At 39.7% G+C, this 12,921-nt stretch overlaps 1 protein-coding gene across 8 annotated transcripts in view; it reads left to right on the forward strand.

Annotated features, from left to right (window-relative positions):
* ADAM22 (ADAM metallopeptidase domain 22) overlaps positions 1–12,921 on the forward strand; it is a 115,471-nt gene that overhangs the window by 94,000 nt on the left and 8,550 nt on the right. For 4 of the 8 annotated variants that reach the window (XM_066552956.1, XM_066552976.1, XM_066552995.1 and 1 more), the window contains 3 exons: positions 52–118; positions 5,094–5,180; positions 12,621–12,744. In XM_066552956.1, coding sequence (XP_066409053.1) covers positions 52–118; positions 5,094–5,180; positions 12,621–12,744 — 278 coding nt within the window. The remainder of the gene's footprint in view (positions 1–51; positions 119–5,093; positions 5,181–12,620; positions 12,745–12,921) is intronic. The other 4 variants (XM_066552966.1, XM_066552986.1, XM_066553015.1 and 1 more) reach the window with 1 other exon arrangement.

A 12,921-nucleotide genomic window follows, 5' to 3' on the forward strand; every position in this document is an offset into this window, starting at 1 on the left:
GCAGGTGAGTTTCAAGTTGTTTTACTGTCTTTGTCCTTTGATTTCTTTCAGGTAATATAGGAGGAAACAGAAAGAAAGTCAGAGGCAAAAGATTTAGGCCACGGTCTAATTCAACTGAGTAAGTCTGAATTTAAAAAAGCAAAGCCAAAAGTAGAGTTTTCATATTTGTGTTTTGTAGATGGAAATTAAGAGTACTGAAAAGTAGACAGCTGCATTTTTGCTCTGTGGCCCATTCTGATTGCTGACTGATAATCTGGTAAATGGTTTGGCTAATGTATTTCAACCTCTTTTAATGTATTCTTTAAAAATTAACTATTAATTTTCTTTTTTTATGTAGGCTTCCTCACAGTCGTTCCCATAGCAATTCCCAATGATGGTGGCAGCCTGCACCATCACTGCAGGCTTTTGTCTACAGTAAACTGCCATTGCTGAGTGTATCCTGGTTCAGTACTGAGTTTCTGATAACCTGACTGTTTCCTACCCTTGTCTTCACCTTGGGTTGGACCATTGCAGAGTCAGAGATTTGTATCTCTGCATACTTTCCTGGAGGTTGTAGGAGAGGTATCTGTCTGCTTTAAGAGTACCTTGAAGTTTGCCACTGTAAGCCTGAAACAGCCAGTCTTGACTAAACCCTGTGATAAAAGGGTAATTAAAGTCTCTACCAAGTGACTGATGCCCAGACTTTTCCTCTACAGCTGAGAGTTGCTGGCTTATTGATTTATTGGTTGCATTTCCTAAAGAGCCCACGTGTGCAATGCTCCCCACACAGGAAGAGCCTTTCTTATGTACTTAAGCCTGTTGGTTCAGGCCCCTCTTGGGAATGAGTGGTGAGTGGCTGGAAACCTCTGGGCTTGTCAAAAGCACTGGCCTGCTCTTACAGCAGTTACACCCAACATGAATGGCCCTTTCTTTGGCCATGGTGGTAGTGACAGTGTCCTTCCCCATATCATGAGTACTAACTTTGCACCTTGATGGGCAAATAGGCTTGATAGCAACCCTGCTGGAAGCTAATAATGCTAACTGCTCTCTGGGCCCCATTTTCTTTGATTTGGGGATTTTGAGTTTGTTCTGAAACTTTTCTTTCACCTACAGTGCACTGTCTTAAGGTGAGTAGGCTCAGAAAGGGTTCCTAGAGAAAACCCTATGCTACAAATTACAAAACCAATACTTCGATGCACATTGCAATTATAACATTGCACGGTCAAAATGGCATCATGGAATCAGAAATTTTAGCCCTTGGAGGAGTTTATCTCAAGAGTCTCTGTACTCTTTGTGCTGATAAACTCTTACTGAAATGTTATTTGGCTCATTTTCTTTTCTCCTTGCATGAGATAGTTTGATAAAATCAAAATTAGTCTGGCCAAACTGCCAAAAATACAAACGAGATTTGCTCTGAGAACTTTGAAACAATAAATAAGCAGGCAAACAGAGATATTGAGAGTTGGAAATATTTTTCCCTGTATATTTGTTTCTCTTTTAAAGGTGCCCCTGAATTTCCACCTAATTCTCTGCTTTCCTTTTTGCTGCTTGTTATGGTGGTGTCTCAACCCAGCAGCAGCCCTAATGCTACAGGGAGGAGGCTTGTACTTCCCAAGGGCCATGCAGCAACCTTTTGGGGATGAAGCACAGTGTGTGTGTTCCTGGGAGAGGCCTGCCAGGCAGGAAAATACCCTTTCTCCTGGTCGGGTCTGTCCTGGACTGCACAGGCCTGAAGGGCTTGTCTGAGTCTCCTGGGCAGTCCTGTCACCAGCTGGAGAGAGAGCTCCCACTGAATGATCCACAGGCTGTGTCAGTTCAGTGGGGAATGGAGAGAACTGCCAGGGCTATTAGAGGACAATTAGCTCTCTGGTTAGAGGGACAGCTTGTTTTGCTAGGAGAGAAAATGGACTGAGAATGATGTAACTGTGAGCAGCATTTAGCCATTTAGGAAAAAAAACCAAAAACCAACACCAGCTGCTTTGAGGATGTTGCAGAATACATGGAAGCTTTTCCCAGACCAATTTACTTTTCTACCTTGTCTAGGAAATACAGAATAGTATTGAAATCTGTTCTGAAGCAATATTTGAAAAGTCAGCTTGTGTGGCCCTTAGGAGTCCAATAAAGCTTGTTGATATGGAAGAAGAAGGATAACAGTGTTGGTCTCCTGTAATTAGCAGACTATAGTTAACCATTATAAAATTGTGTTTATTAATGCCATGCCTTGTGCAGAATTCAATTTTTTTAAAAACCACACCCGTGTGGTTGCCTTCAAAGATACTTGTATGCATGGTCTGCAGTAACTGCACACATTATGCACAGGTTGTTTTTTATATACAGCCAAAAATCAAATAGAATTGTGCCAATAATCATTTAAACAGAATTTCCTAAGGACTGAGCAAGGTTTGAAGTCTGCAGCCCTCACGAGCAGCACTGACAAGGAGTTGCAAACACTTTGGGCAGCTCCTGAAAAATGTCCTGCTCACACCTTTGTGTGGCCCTTGGACCTAGTGTACATGAACAAGGCTTATGCTAAGCATAGAACTCTGAGGAGACTGCTAAAGATATTTTGAGACATTTTAATTGTTTTTGGATGTTTGATAACAAAGTATTTATTCTTTACTAAAGGCAGATGGTTCATTACATGTGGAAGGAATGCCAACAGGCCAAATTCTTTTTCAGAAATGTGGCTGATGAAATGGCCTGATAAATAGTTCTCTATTAAAATCAATTAGAATTATCCAGGAATGATGACAGTTTTCTGAATAAGTTGACAGTATAATTGGGAGCTTGTGTTAAAACAGGTCCCAGCAATTCAGACTTCGGTTAATTTGCACTGCTTTTCCTATAAGCATTTGTCTTCCTCGTTGTTATAACTGATACGAACATCTTTGGTTTAGACTTTCTATTATATATTGTCTTTTTGCAGCCGGGTAACCCATGCATCTGAGCCTGGGCTTTCTCTCGCCCACCAAATCCCTGCCCAAGGCATAAGCCCAGGGGGTTCCGACCACCCCCAAACAGGGAGTCGGGATCACAGGTCAGTCTCACCTGCCCCTGCATTCTGGGCTGCCAGTTTGTCCCGTGACAAGTCCCTTCCTAGTATCCGATAGTTTCACTGTGGCAAAACACCGTGACTGCTTGGAGGTGCTCCTGCTGATGCAGCGCTAGCTACCCTTCCTCCTCGCCAGCCTGAGGAGTACCAGTACTCTTGAGCCCAGGTCTTTTGCCTTGTTGCATGTTGCGCTACGAGCCGAGTCGAGCTGTCGGTCTAGCTCTGGGCTTATGCGTAAGGACACCTTGTTTCAAAGCAGAATTTCTCACCCTAAGGAAATGTGGATTCTGGCCATTACTAATGGACACGTGGCCAGAAAGATCAGCCTGAGGACTTTCCAATGGTATCATGTAGTGGTCTGCAGTAACCTGAGTTTAACCTTTTTGTAACGGATGGCTTGAGGTGGTGAATGATGGTCTGTAATACACCCAGACCCAGGAAACCCTGCAACATGGTTGTGCAACAATTGCATGCTTTGACAGCACCTTACACTGTTTTCTAATACAGGAACCCAGATTGGGAGTGTTTCATGGTTACCAAAAGACCCTTTCAAGTGAAAAAGTGCAAGTTTAAAGTATTGCAGCAAGTACAAGAAAATGTACAATTAAAGCTAAAGCAGAAGTTCATTAGTTCCTGGTGACGCTGGCATCAGCCTGTTGCTTCACTTGTGGTTCATCTGTTTTGCTGCGCTACTGCTTTTGATGTTTTCTTTCTCTAAGACCCCAAGCTGGAAAGCATAAAGCACTCCCGATTCCTGATAGATAAGCGAGCTGAGGAAGCTACTTAGAAGCACTTGTGGCTGAGGGCGAGTCCTTTCTGAGAGCTGTGGCTGTGCTTGCGCGGGGCGGGGAGGAGACGTTCCAGAGCAAAAAAGGAGCAAAAGAAGTTGAAAAAGTGCTGCTGCTTTTGTTGTCATTGTTGTTTGAAATATGGAGGGGGTTGAATGACATGATTTGGCCCAACTTTTATTCATCTGAGCAATAACTTGCAAGGCCTGTTCCCATGTGTGAGGTCATTGGAGTCACTTCCATAAATAAGGGTGGCAAGAACTGGACCAGAAGTATCAAAAATAACTTAAAGAGGAATTTTCTTTCCCATTTTCCTTGATTAAAATTTGTTTCCTATTTCATTGTTCTAGTTTCTATTGTGTAAAGATGGTGATTACAAATAATCATTTGATTGTTGCCATTCATATGTAACAAGAACAAACTTTAAATTGGTCCAGGCAGACTCCTATTTTCTGCATCTCCCTTTTTTGTTGACATGACAGAAGGGGAGGAATTTGCTTATCTTGTTATTGGGAAAAATTTGTTAAAAAAAGTTTTCTTCTTCCTTGGTAATTTGTTGTCAGATAATTAAACATCATCTTTATTTCATAATTTTTCATGTAACTAATATGAGTATACAACTCAGACATTTTTTCCTAAAAAATGTGGTTTTGGTGTCAATATTGCTTCTGTAAAATGTGAGATAACTCTGCAGCCTACCTCCATTAAAGCCAAACTAAATGAACATTGAAAAATCAGAGGGTTGTTTGCCTGTAAATGTAAAAATTGTCACTATAGTGGCAAAAAATGCAAACCTTTTAACATGATGAGGCTGAAATTCATTCCTGTAAAAAGGGTCAAGCCCAAGATTCTGTGGTCTTTTAGCCATTTTCTTGCAATTTATCTAGATGGATGCAAAAATGTGTCTTTGGCAAGCAAACATCATGACTGAAGCCAAAATTCCCCTTCATCCTTATTTTGAGATCATGAAGGAGTTCAAACGATGAGCTTAATGCTGGCCCTCTGCATAGGAGTGAATTTTACCCTTAAGACATTAAATGAATGATGTATCCCAAAGAGTTTCCAGATTAAGCAAACATATGAGTCTTGTAGGTCAGATTTTCTCATGCAGTTGTACACATTGCCTAGTCCTCACCCAAATCCATACTGATTTATTTGCCATATTCACTTGCATTTTGGGGATGAAGACATCCTTGCTAAGCTTGTGCTGTGTGTTCTCAGATTTTCTATTCTTGTTCTTCTGCTTTCTCTGTTCCTTCCATTGCTTTCTGCAGGTATTTAAACCCATGGTTCAAAAGAGAATATAATGTAGCTAAGTGGGTAGAAGATGTGAATAAAAACACAGAAGGACCATACTTTAGGTATTTTGTAAATTAATTCTATAATTCTCATTTTTTAGAGCTGTTCCAGCATATACAAATATCTTGGGACTCCTACCTTGTATAAATCAATACAAGTTACTTAGGTGCAAAGGGCCTCTCTTCTTTTGCTGCATTTTGATGTCTGTCTTTGGCTTCATGTGCAATTTACAATTCTTTTTCTGAATGTTTTAATGAAGCCATTGAAAAGGGTGTGTGTAGTGCATGCGTTCCCACCATCATCTATAGCTTGTAGTAGCTTTCTCATCATTTTATGCCAAATAGTGTTTTATGGGCATGAGACATATTTATCACTAATAAAATACTATTAACCTAAAATAGAATTTTAATTTACTGAAGCAAGTAGTTTCATAACACATTGACTCTACCTAATGTCTTATATAGTGCATACTAAAATTTAAATTAAAAAAGACTAAAAAGTAGTGGTATTTTACCTTCAGCCTGCAATAAATAATGAATATATTTTAATTGGAAATCTAAATTTATGAGAATATACTCTGTGCTCTAATTGTCAAACTGCTAATTAATCTGTTACAAGTGAGGTAGGGTTCAACCAAAAATATAATAGTTTTTGAAAGGGAAGAGTGTGCATTATCTGGTACGTTCCAAGTTACAGAGAAAACACATGCATCAGGCTGGGCCCCTCTTGGACATGAATCAAGAGACTGAGAATGTTGCAGTATATTCCCAAAAGACACAGTCCCACAGCTGATACAGATCTCTGCATCAGCTGAAAAAATGAGCCAGCATAGGAGAGAGTCAAAGACAATTTATGACAAATGCATGAACAAAATCCATGAAGCTGTAAGCTGACATACGAAAAATGAAGATAGTTACAGAAACACAAATCAAAAGAATAATAAGCAAAACTTTCAGCCAAAACTGTGAAGGATGGTAAGAACAAGTAAATAGAATCTTAATAGGTTTGCTACACAAGTAGACCTAATAAAAGTGCAACAGGACAGAAACATATGCTAAATGTGTACAGTGTGCATTTGGAAAAAAAATATGACAGGACTTGTATCACAGGGTACTAATGAAACACTTTTATTCCAATAGTAACACTGGCAGACATTAAATGGCAGGGTAAGAATTTAGTCATTTTTAGAACTAAAAATGTCCTGAAGTCCTAAAACACCATAAAATGGTTACTTTTTAAAACCCTTTCTGTTTGTTTTCAACACCTCGTAAATCACAGACAGAGTAAGCTGCAGGATAGGTTTCCAGTGAACAAATAGGAAAAATGAGTAAACCTTGGCCTGTCAGCCCTGAAAAGGGAGAAGAGATCCCCAATGCAAGAATCCAGGGCTTACAGGAGGTTGTTTTGATGGTGCCAGTCGGTATCAGACAAATCTCTTGGTGCCTGGGCATTCTGGCAGGGAGTATTGTGAGTCTGGTTGTTTCAGTGATGGGATACAGGGTCCAGGTCTGGTGTCTGCAGTTCAGCAAGCATGTTCTAGAACTGGGGAGATCTAAGCCCAGTTCTTTCTAGAGAGCCTCAGGCTGTGTAGTTTAAGGGAGCAGCTGAACACTTACCTGATCACGAGGTCCACATCACTGCATATGGAGCAAAATCTCTGTGTGTGGGAGGTCCTTTAGATTTGCCAACTAAGACTGGTAATGACCAAAGGTCACTGGAAGCTGAAATTAGAAAAACTCATACAGGAGGTGAGGTGTGTTTTATTATCAAAACCTTCTCTAAAAATAGCCTCTTGACCTTTATTGTTCAGGCAAGGTCAAGAGCTGCCCACCATAACATAACCCCATAGCTGTCTTTCAGGGTTTTTGTATCAGAAGCCCTGTGGTAGCCATAAACAAACACATTGATGGAATATGAAGATAGCACTATTTTAATACAGGTTACTTTAAATGGTTTAGTTAAACAGGGTTAAAAATCTGTTTGCATACTCATAATTTGGTTTTCATTTTTTAGTATCAGTATATTTTTATTTAGTAACTAGATTAAATTGATGGGAGTATGCCCTGCCCCTGAGGGTATTCAGCTGTTACACTGAATGAGTCACATTTTTAATTGTATTTGAGATAAACCAAGCATTTTTGGCATGTAGATAAGGATTAAGCTGACCCATGTGAGTTTTAAAGGCTATATATCAGCAGAGATATAACATAAATCAAATTTTTTGCACCACAGAAGCTTACTAATCACTGCCTGCAGCAGTTACCCTTAGAAATCAGAGAGCAAGTAGAATAAATTTAGAAATCTGAATTGTCCTAATTAAATGAGGTACTCATGGGGAAGTATTCTGCAGACACATTATGGAAGGCAAAAGATCAGATCTCTTGAGATGAGTTGCTGTGGGTTTACAAGAGGTTGAACTAACAGTTTCTCCACAAAAATCAGGTGCAATTTTGCTTAATGATAGCATGGGCAGGAAAAGACTGTTCCTAAGAATGGTGTGTCAAAACATCTTGTGGCTGGGTTTTGAGTCTGGGCCTGTGAAGTGATTCACAAACAGAACGAAACAGATCTTACTTGTTAAACTAGAACATCAAGTTGAAGTCACATTGTCCAGCTGGTACAATGTTTAATGAGTTAGAGTGCCAGGACATTTACACCAGATATTTAGCTGAGTCGTATTCATGTCGCTAATCATCTTTGATTTCTTTGTTCTTTTAAATGTGTCCTGAAAGTAATGCTGCTGTTGTTCTTGTTTCCTTGTAGTTTTAGGAATAATATGTTGATGACTGGTGCCGTTGTAGGAAGAGTTGAAAAGAATAAGGAAAAATGACAAAAAAGGTTTCTAGGAAAGTTGCAGATTTTCAGAAAATAGAGATATTAGTCATCACCGAGATTTTCTCCATCTACTTCAAATACCCTGTATAAATCATAATTTGTCTCTCTAACACCTGATTTCCTAGTAATTTTTTTTTCTAGTCTACAAGTCTGATGGGTATTTCATATAATTACTTTTTATAATGATAATAATAATAGTAGCTGGTGTGTCTGGCATCAGAAAACTCCCTAGTGTGGGATTCCCATCTGTAAGAAAATAAGATCTGTGAAGGAAACTCTCATTTTCCTGCTTAAAGTCTAGTCTAGATTTTAATTTTGTGTACCAGGCTATAACCACATAACCTCAGCAATGAAATCAGGCAGGAAGCCTCTCCCTGAATTTAGCTTTACTGTAAGGGACATTATTTTATGAATGTGCTACTACTGCTTATTCTTGTTACTGACAATTACAATGTCCACTGCACGGGCTGACCTTCTGAAATATGATTAAGGATTACTCAGAATTCTCACTGAATCTAAAATACTTGATAGAGCCATGATGGAATCAGAAAACAAACTGCCAGAAACCCCAAACATGGCATTTCTGTAGATAAAGAAAAAATACTAGAAGGCACCTTTTAAAGTGTTGAGCTATCTGCATTTGATTTAATGCAAGTATTTACAATAAGTTATATTTTATGAGTTACTTAAATACAAAAGTGGTTTACAAGCAAAGGGTTTTTTAGATGGAGACCCAGAACACATAACCAGAAGGAAAATTGCTGTCCTAAATCAGAAGGGTATCAAGAAGGGGCGTGGAAGGAGGAGACAGTAGGCTGTCATTTCCCTCCTATTTCTAATGCTCTTTTATGTCCTTGACTTTTTCTCAGTTCCTCTTTAGTTGACCATTTCCATTACCTTCTTTTGTGAGCATCCAGCTGAGGCCAGAGCCATGACCAGCCCTTGGCAAGCTGCTCTTGCTGAGACAGCTCTGGACTGTGCTTAAAATAAAAAACAAACCAACAAGCCTTTTCTGTATTACCAAAGCAAAATACTGTTATTGTTGGCAGATAATGAAAAATGCCTACTGATGTCAATAGGATCAGGGTTTTGTTTCAAGAGTTAGGGAGAAGGGTTCATTGAAGCATGTGAGTGCCTGCTTCTGAGGCATAGTTCACTGCTCCAAGTGACAGCTCAAGCCTTAACCATTGTCTCTTCTACAGCCCCTCCATGAGCCTCCTCTCCCCTCTGCTGCTGCTCTTTCTGAGGACATGTGTGCACATCTGTGGCTTTAAAAAGGAGCTTACTTTAAAATGTTTAGCCACACCAGTGTTTTTAGGTCCTAATGTAGGATCTAGGCTGATGATGTCATACAAAGAGCTGAATCCACAGCAGCAAAGGTCAGATTAGACTGATAGGGTCTATATTTGGGCTTGCAATGCTTTCACCTGGTTGAATGTTAATTGAATTTCATTACAATATTTCAGTCTGCAAAAGAGAATCATCCACAGTTCATGAACAGTTCAGATCTGTCAGGGCCACCTGCCTTGAGTTCAGTTAAAGTGACACTCAAAATTGTTAAATGTTTAGTTGTGTAACCAGGTGACACATTTTGCACAGTTTCTTGTGGGCCAACATTCGCTGTTTAGGGACAAGAGGGGAGCAGGTAGGCCCAAGGCTGCAGGGACTGCTTCCAGATGTCTTCTTGCTGCCACAGTGCTTGTTGTCAATCACAGAATGGTCTCCACACAGTCTTAGTTTTAGCTTTCAGGACAGAAAGACACAAAGTGGCTACTCTATCTTGCTTTCTGTTCAAAAATTAGAATTTTTGCAGGTGAGGTGCATGGTTTCATTTGGGGTTGGCAGTAAAACTCTAAATCTCTGTTGTGATGTGTACTGGTTTCTTGTGTAAGTTTCAGCTGGAAGCAACATTTGGCATGAAAGCTAATGGATTTGATTGCAGGAGAACTGAAACCCTAGTGAAAACTAAGTGGATTCCACCCTTGACCAAAACTGCCAAGTTTTCCTACCTTTAACCCCAGCATTACCTGCAAGTGTCCCTGAATGCTGTCTCTCCATCCTATAAATGAGAAAGAGCCAGACATGACCTTTCTCATTTAAAGTATATGTAAATCTGGGATACACAGCACATACACAATTGCAGGGCAGAACCTGAAAGGTGATCAAAACCACCTTAAACAATGTTGTTTATCACAGAAGATGCACTGTAAGATATGTGAGCATATGCTGAGTTGTGTATGCTCACAGTCTCAGTAGCTGGCACTAAAGATGACAAAAACCAGCACATAACTCTATAACAAAAATAAGTGGTGAGGCCCTGTGAGGGGAGGGCAAGGTCATTTCTGTAAGTGTGCAACTGCATTCTTGATGTGTTGGCTGTAGAGATGCAGCTGGGCAGCAAAGCTCACATCAGTTAGATGTGCAAACTGCAGGGGAGCAGGCAGTGCAAAGGAGGTTTGAGAAGGAGGATATGTAGGCAGCTACACTGGAGGCTTGGCCTTCAAAATCTTTGGAAAAGGCAGCATTGTGTTTGAGTTATGGTGCAAAGCTTTCTGGCTGAAAGGATCAGTTAGGGATCCTGGTCAGAGGACCTGCAGGGAAAATATTCAAGATGCCCCATCCTTTGGAGGATTATTACTCCTTCCAGGATCACCTGCTCAGATGGATGGACAGGAAGATTGGATGTGGCTTTTCCTCTCACTGTGGCCTTCTCTTAGAGTATCTAAAATGTGAAGAGCCTGTGGTGTGTTGGAGGTGTCGTGCCTGGTGTGGTGAAAGAGATGGGAGATGCCTTCATTCTGTGCCACCCTCCTGGCTGTGCTACCTTATAAACAGCTTTCTGATAGGGCTTGCCAAGTCAGATTCCACTAGCCCAGTTCCTTGTTTCTGATCTCCAAGTGCACTGTTGCAAATTTTAAAATGAAAATTTAAAATTCTACTGCAGCAATAGGGTAAAATTTGTGAATAATTGGACTACTAATAATGTGTAAAATCTGCTCTCCTTATTTTCCCCGCTCCCTCTTCTCCTTATATTCTTTATTCTAGATCCACAAATAGTTTATTAGTGATAGTCCAAGTGGGGACAGAGATGAGAGGACTTGTATGGATAGTGACCAGCAAGGCACTGTTGACAACCTATCTCTGGAATTTTGTTTTTAAATTAACCTGTTTTCTTGCATGCACAGTTTGGTGCCCAGATCCATGATGTCGGACATACAGAAACCTTGTTTTATACTGCAGTAACTGTTTCAGGGTTTTTCTTCCTGAAAACATTGGTGTATGTCCAGTTCATCTTAATGGGTGATCAATGTGCAGGTACTGAAGATGTAGGCTTCCACGTTTGGATAATTGTACCAATGCAAATCTCTTAAGTGCTGTTGAACTTAGAGGCTACCACATGAGGCATTAGAGGATCATGAGCCAGAGTGGAGAGCTCTCATCATATAATTTCCATTGACACCTTGTTGCTTGTGGCTACCATCAGTCTTTGTTTGTATGGGAGGCAAGAGAATCTGCTATTGGAGGGAGCTACAGTCACAACAAAATGATACAGTAGTCCAAAATAAAAGAACAATTATTTAAAGGTAAATAAATTTCATTTATTATTATGGAAAGTTTCCATCTTCAGGAACACATGAACTCAGAATAGATAGCAGTGCTCAGGGAGGGCTGAGTGATGTGCCTGCAGTATTAAGAGGCCTCCTGTGGTGAATGCCCTTGGTCTGCATAAGAGAACAAGGGGGCCAGGATAGCTCAATTTTTCTACTTTGAGGCCTTTTTTTCATTTTACTCTGCCCAGATTTAGAGCCTAATAGGAACCTCTCAAGTGGGAAAAGTGCAGAATCTCGAAACAGAAGCATAAGAGTTTTTCTTGGGTATAAAATTTCAGTCAATAATGTGCTGTTGCCTTATTGACATGAAAAGAATGCCTTTCATGTGATACAAACATTTACTTGCTCCTGCTTACTCTACTCACCTTGTACAGAAATGCTGATTGCCATTGACTAATCAGTCCATTTTTGTATATTCTCATCAGACTCTTTCTTTGGCTGGAACAATATGCACTGTATGATGCTTGCATGTATAACAATTTGTTATTAGCACTTTGTATATGCCTTTGTTACTTCACAACTAACAGTTTGGCCTCCAAATGCATGCATTTGTGTAAATTAATGTTACAAAAATAATAGATTTATTTGCTATGTTTGTATCAATTTAGGAGATGTGTAAGATGTGCATAAAGACACATAATTGCCATTTAGTCACTGGGAGAAGACATTTGTTCAGCTTTTATTTATACAATTACTGTTTCTATTTAGGCTTTATGCTTTTAGTTCTGTATTTATTCAATTGCAGATTTGGTTTTTAATAATTTTATAATGATTAATTACAGTACCATATAAAACAGTTTAAGAAATAATTTTTGTTATACAATTCTTATAAGAAGTAGCAAATTTTTTTCTTCCAGTGTTCCTGAAATCTCTAAATACCTTTATTCATATAATGAAATTATAAGACTACTGATCAATCAATTTTATCCCCCTGATATTGAGCTAATAATAAGCTATATTCTTGTCTCTGAACCAAGCTTCAGAGTAATGGCAGTTGCTGTTGCAGTGCTAGAATGCAAAGACATCACATTTATTTTATGTGTTTCAACATCTCAGGACACTGTCTCCTGCAAAGTCTCCGTCTTCATCCACTGGATCTATTGCTTCCAGCAGAAAATACCCGTACCCGATGCCACCGCTTCCTGATGAAGAGAAAAAAGTCAACAGGCAAAGTGCCAGGGTATGTGCCCCTCTTCTCTCTGCATTTCACCAGTGACTTGATTTACTGATAGTTTTTCAAAAGGAAACTATGGCAGATTAACACTTTGACCAACAAGGAGAGCTGGAATGGCATTTCCTTTGCACCCTGAAGTTCTGAAGCTGCTGAGCCTCTGGCAGTGATGAAGGTCTCCACAGC

The sequence above is a fragment of the Molothrus aeneus genome, chromosome 1 (assembly GCF_037042795.1).
Source record: "Molothrus aeneus isolate 106 chromosome 1, BPBGC_Maene_1.0, whole genome shotgun sequence".
NCBI classification, from domain to species: Eukaryota; Metazoa; Chordata; class Aves; order Passeriformes; family Icteridae; genus Molothrus; species Molothrus aeneus.